Source organism: Trichinella spiralis (assembly GCF_000181795.1).
Source record: "Trichinella spiralis strain ISS 195 chromosome Unknown Scfld1, whole genome shotgun sequence".
NCBI classification, from domain to species: domain Eukaryota; kingdom Metazoa; phylum Nematoda; class Enoplea; order Trichinellida; family Trichinellidae; genus Trichinella; species Trichinella spiralis.
Window position 1 is genome coordinate 914,746 of NW_003526940.1, and position 5,639 is coordinate 920,384.

General features: G+C 42.0%; 1 protein-coding gene across 1 annotated transcript; it reads left to right on the forward strand.

Moving 5' to 3' along the window:
• The first annotated feature begins 746 nt into the window (after window positions 1-746).
• On the forward strand, window positions 747-4,989 carry Tsp_07327 (putative immunoglobulin domain protein). The gene is made up of 4 exons (XM_003381596.1): window positions 747-759; window positions 1,202-2,650; window positions 4,215-4,423; window positions 4,555-4,989. The coding sequence occupies exons 1-4, from the start codon at window positions 747-749 to the stop codon at window positions 4,987-4,989; spliced, it is 2,106 nt and encodes a 701-aa protein (XP_003381644.1).
• The last annotated feature ends 650 nt before the right edge of the window (window positions 4,990-5,639 follow it).

Genomic DNA, 5,639 nt, shown 5'->3' on the forward strand with positions numbered 1-5,639 from the left:
TTCTGTTCATTTCTTATCATAATTGAAAATCTTGTTCATCCGCATTATTTGGACAAGTTATCTATGATGTAGATGATGATGATGATGGTTATTTGGATACTTTTTCGGTTGATTCAAGTCGAGCTTTGTACAAGGTGAATATTTTCCATCCAGTCCATGTAAAGTTGACAGTCGATGACAAAATTGGGACGACTAGTTACAATTGAAGAAAGTGCAATTTATTTTACGAATTTATTCTTGCCAATATCCCGACGACGCTGTTTCCACTGACAGTCTGTCTGTCGATTTTGGACAAATTGAATTTTATTAATTTTTCAAAACAGAGAATGTATTTTTATTCAAATTATCATTTTAAATCAATCTTTTCTTTTTCTGCTTGAATAATGATCATGTGAAACGTGAAGCGAATGTGTCTGTGCTTCGCTTGCTTGCAGTAGCGTCGTTGTTGATCGATTGTTGGTTGTACATTAGTGTGTGTGGACGAAAAATTCTCCCCCCCCCCCCCCACCCCCGTTATTTAGTTTTGCTTGGTATCGTTGCTAAGTAGCAAATTGGTGTTGAAAGCTTTTCTGATATTTCTCTGTTGATCAATTGAAATTTATTTGTTGTACAAATTTCACGTGTATTTAAATATGAAGGGAAAATTTTTTTAATTAAATTCACTAAATATTGGAAAGAATATTTTTCGCAAAGTATATACAATATTATTTATTTGTTTCTCAAGTACCTCATACAACGGTGAGGTCATGTTGCTCGTTTGTTAGTGCGAATTGCTTCAATTGACCGACCTTGACGTTCTACCAACTATTATTCGGTGCATTTTGCTGAGAAATAAATGTCAGAAATTAAGGAATCCAGTAGCTTCACAGCAATCCCAATGGGGCAGCTGTTTTGGGGGCGAATCCTGTTTGTCATTTTATATTTTACAATAATTTTCTATAAGCATTCCCAAAAATACCAGTTGGGGTTCGATTTCTTGCATAAATTGTTCATCAATTTTCTCCACTTTGGAACATTTTTCCACCATCTGTTGAATGAACACGAACAAACATTTGTCGAATAATTCAGTTTTATTGACTTTCTGGTGCATAATTTACTGCAATTGAAAAGCAAATTATTTTTACAATTACAAAACATTTACCTTAGACAATACAGATAGACCAATTTTTCTGTACTTTAATTTAATCTTGGCTTTCTGTAGGCATTTCTGCCGGCTTGGATGAATTTGTCAAACAACCACAAGGTGAACCGTATTACGTGACTGTTGGAAGTCCGGGTTTGGTTTTGCCTTGTGTGGTGCAATCGAAATACGCGTCGGCTCCGTATTCGGTTTACTGGATGCGTCTGGTGGACAATACCCCCTATTTGGTGCAGGCGGACAGCAAATATGAAATTGACCGACACTCTTGCGACAGTTGTTTCAATTTGCGCATCAAAACAGTCGACTACAGTCGGGATAATGGGAAATTTTATTGCCAAATTGCCGGACCGGACGGCTTTGCGAGCACGTCGGTCGTGGCCGAGGTGGTGGTGTTGGTGCACCCGCAGAAGCCGACCCTGACCAAGGACCGGGTCGAAACCAGGGAGGGGCAGTTGGAGCGTTTGCAGTGCGAGTCGATCGGTGGCAACCCGCCGCCCGAGATGCGCTGGTTCTTCGACAACGGTACCGAAGTGACACGCCTGGCCACTGTGCACAACGCCACTTCCAAAGACAAGCCCACCGTCAGCACTCTGACCTGGCACGTCTCGGCTGACGAGAACGGTCTCCGGCTCGGCTGCAAAGTTTGGAACTTGGCCATGGGCAAGACCGCGCCCGCCCAGGAGATCTGGAGCCAGCGGTTGCTGGTGCGCTACCCGCCGAAAGTGACCGTCGGGCCGGATGCTAGGTACGGAATCGAAGTTGGCCAAGAGGCGAAACTGACTTGCTCGGCTCGGGCCAATCCCCCGCCCACCAGATACAGCTGGCGACGCACCGGCGGCGCCAGGGACAGCACTTGGACCGAGCAGAACATCTCGCTGACGGTGGAACGCGACGACAGCGGCAGCTACGTCTGCAAGGCGGAAAATGCCGACGGTTCCGGAGAAGCGACCCTCGACTTGGACGTCCAATACGGACCGGAGTTGGTTGTCGCGGACGAGGTGGTGGTCCAGCAGGGGGAGACGTTGGTGTTGAAATGCGTGGCCAACGCCAACCCGCCCGCGAAATCCGTACTGTGGACCACGCCCGCCGGCGACACGCATCCCACTCCCACCCTCCACTTGCCCAACGTACGTCGCCAGCAGGCTGGCAATTACACCTGCACTGCCAGCAACGAGCTGCGTCTGTACGGCGCCGGTTCGCCGACGAGCCGCACCGCCTCGAAACGTACCCGCGTGCTGGTCAGCCACGCCCCGGGTGAGGCGAGAATTACGGTCGCCGAGCCGGTGTTGGTCGGCAGCACGGTTGTGTTGAACTGTTCCGCCTCGGATCCCGGATATCCCGCTGCTCGGTTTCGCTGGAAAGCGCCCGGCCAACGCGACTACGAATACGGTGCCAGGTTCTCGTATCCAATATCCGACGTCCAGCTGACCCACGCCGGCGATTACTGGTGTCAGCCGTTCAACGACGTTGGCGATGGTCAAGCCAGCAAATACAAGCTCATCGTTCGAGGTAATTGTTTATTTATTTTTAATTACATTTTTTGGTCTATCAAATCCGCTGTTTTTCTTCAACATTCAAGTGTTGAATTTGTCAACTGGAGCAATACTAATTTTACATAGAATAATGTTGACAATTTTCCCGGTGAAATTTGATCCACATTTTCAGTAAGATGAGATCTTTTGCTTGTGTTGTCGAATTTTCTTCCATATTTTGTCAAAGAGAGAGGGCTATTTGTTGTTCTGTTGATGATGTTGCACAGTTTTGAAGCTTGCGTGCGGCAACTGTTGAAATTATTTACAAAGTGCTCAGTGCAGAGTGCTGAAGCTGCACAATGTGCAACTGGATCCAAATAGATCGCATGGCGCAATTCAGGTACCATTGGGCCATTGCGTGTTTGTGCAAACAGTTTCGCCGGTGAATGGAAGAAAAATTTACTTTCCATTCATTATAGCTGTTTGTTCAAATTTCAATATTGTTCAGTTTGAGCAAATTTTAGGCTGCGCATATTTTGAAGTGAAAATTAATAATAACACAGACAGACGGACACACCGATTATGATTCGAATCAGAGATTCTCAATTTTAGCTGAGCGAAAATAATCAGTAATAATAATTTCATTTCAATTTCCTCATTTCTGTGTACATCCAATTCTGACCAGTGAACTTATTTATGCAGAAGGAAGATTTTCTTTCCGGCTTCAAATGTCTCTTTCCGACTCTCTGTGCATACACCCGCCTGGCACACACGCACATATCATTTTACATTTATTATTACTTATTTATATCATTGATGCAATGATGATATTTATTATTAGTAGAAGATGAGATCTTTGGAAAAGGCTTTAGGTTTTGAATGTAAAAATTTTTGAAAATTTTCGAAAAGTTTACAAAACGCAATTGCAAAACTTGCAAGCTTGCTAAACTGGTTGGATGTAAGCATTCATTCAGTTTTTCAGCACAACAAGAGAAAACGAGGATGCTTTTTCTTCACTTCAAATGAAGCGTTTATTTATTTATTTGTTTAATTTTTCATTCATTTATCAAACATTCGCACGAACAAGCGGATTGTTTTTCACTTGGAAAATTGAAAAATTAAATACTTTGACAAACATACGTCCGTCTTTGCGCATATTTTTCAATGTAAATTCTCTTTTGCGTTTCAAATACAGCCAGAGGCGCATTATTTATTCTGCAGTGAAAAATGATGCTTTCGCTTCTTCAATTTTTGATCATTTCTAATTTTAATACCGCAGATGCAGTTTTTGTCTTGAAGCAACAAAATTTGACGAGAAGAATGATGTTTTCATTTTTTGGGGGAAAATTTTCGAAATATTTTTCTCTTACACTGCTCGCAAATTAATCGTTTACTGCACTTTGTGCGTTGTGCTTCAGGCGAAAAATATAATCTACCATTAAAATTTGTTTGGACATCTGTGAATTTTCTCTGCAGTAGAGATATATATATATATTTTTTTTTGAAACACTTTTATTCCACGTCAAAGTAGAAAATTTCTTTTTATTCTCGCATTTTATTAATAAGATTTATTATATTCTGTTTATTTTTTTTCTCTTCAGAACCTGCTCGTTTGGTGAAAACGTTAAAAAGCGAAGATACGGTGCGAGAGAAGGAAACAAATTACAGATTAATTTGTTCAGCTCAAGGGAATCCTGTTCCAAATATCACTTGGTATTTTAACGATCAGCCAGTGAACAGTGAACGTTTTCTCAGCATTTTGGAGCCAGAGGCCCAGAACTGCGATGTACCGGAGCGCTGTTCGTACAAGGTAAATTTAATAGCACACCAATATTCGATATATTATTATTTCCCACGGTCAAGTGACCATTATTGTATTTCGACGTAAACGGTTCCTATTGTACTTGACAACGGGGGTCAAGTTGCAATGTATTTTTACAGGTCAGTAGCAGTTTACAATGGCTGACCGGCATGCGTTGGAATGACAAAGGCTATTACACGTGCCAGGCTTACAACGGCGCCGGGCGTGCTTCGGAAAGTCGCATGCTGTTGAAAGTGCAACACCGACCGGTGGTGGTGAACGATCCCGATCGACCGACCGTTGCAGCACAGCTCGGCCACCGGGCCCGGATTTCGTGCCGTGCCAGCGCCTCTCCGGAGCCGGTGTTCCGTTGGTACCGCAATGGTCAAGAGTTGAGTCAGTCGAATGTCGACTTCGGATCCACCCAGCAACGAAATCACTCTTTCGACGTATACGAGAACACGTTGCTTCTGTCCGACGTCCACCAGACCGACCTCGGAGCTTATACGTGCAAAGTGGCTAATCTGTTTGGCGAAGATTCTTTCGTTTTCACCTTGCAACCGAAAAGTAAGTAATTTCTCCTCCACAGTTAGTTGAAGGGTGAAAAAATATTTCTCTCCTCTTTCTTATATTTTATATTTTGCATGCGTACTTTTTTCTTGATGATACAATAATAAAATTAGTCAGCTTGATAACTGGCAACAGCTGGTCAGTTTTGTAGCCATACAATTGGAATTAATTAGCTTGCCCCAAAGCACGTTGTATTAATGTGTAGTGTAATTGGGAAATTTTCCACTTTCATCTTGAGAAGATTCGCTGAAACAAGAACTGAGTGGACGGGGAAAAATTGGCCGATGAGAACATTTTCTTCAACAATCACTATTTTCCATTTTGCAACAAACACAATTGCCTTTAATTATTGTCTTCATTTTGAAAATCTGTTGCGCTTTAATATTTTTATCAATAGAAATATTTCATGGGAGAGAAGAGTTTTATAGTTGAGATCCAGCAAGAAACATCTTCCAACAATTAGTCTTGAACAATCTCTTGAACTCTGCTTGAAGCAATTAATCGATAATTGTTTGTTTCATCATATAAAATTCTATTTATGCGCAATGAGTGACAACATGTTTGAATAGAATTATTATAAATTGAATTTGAAATGAAAATGGTAAATGAAAAAATTTTCTTTTTTTTATTCCAGGTAACCCATCGACCTGCTTCA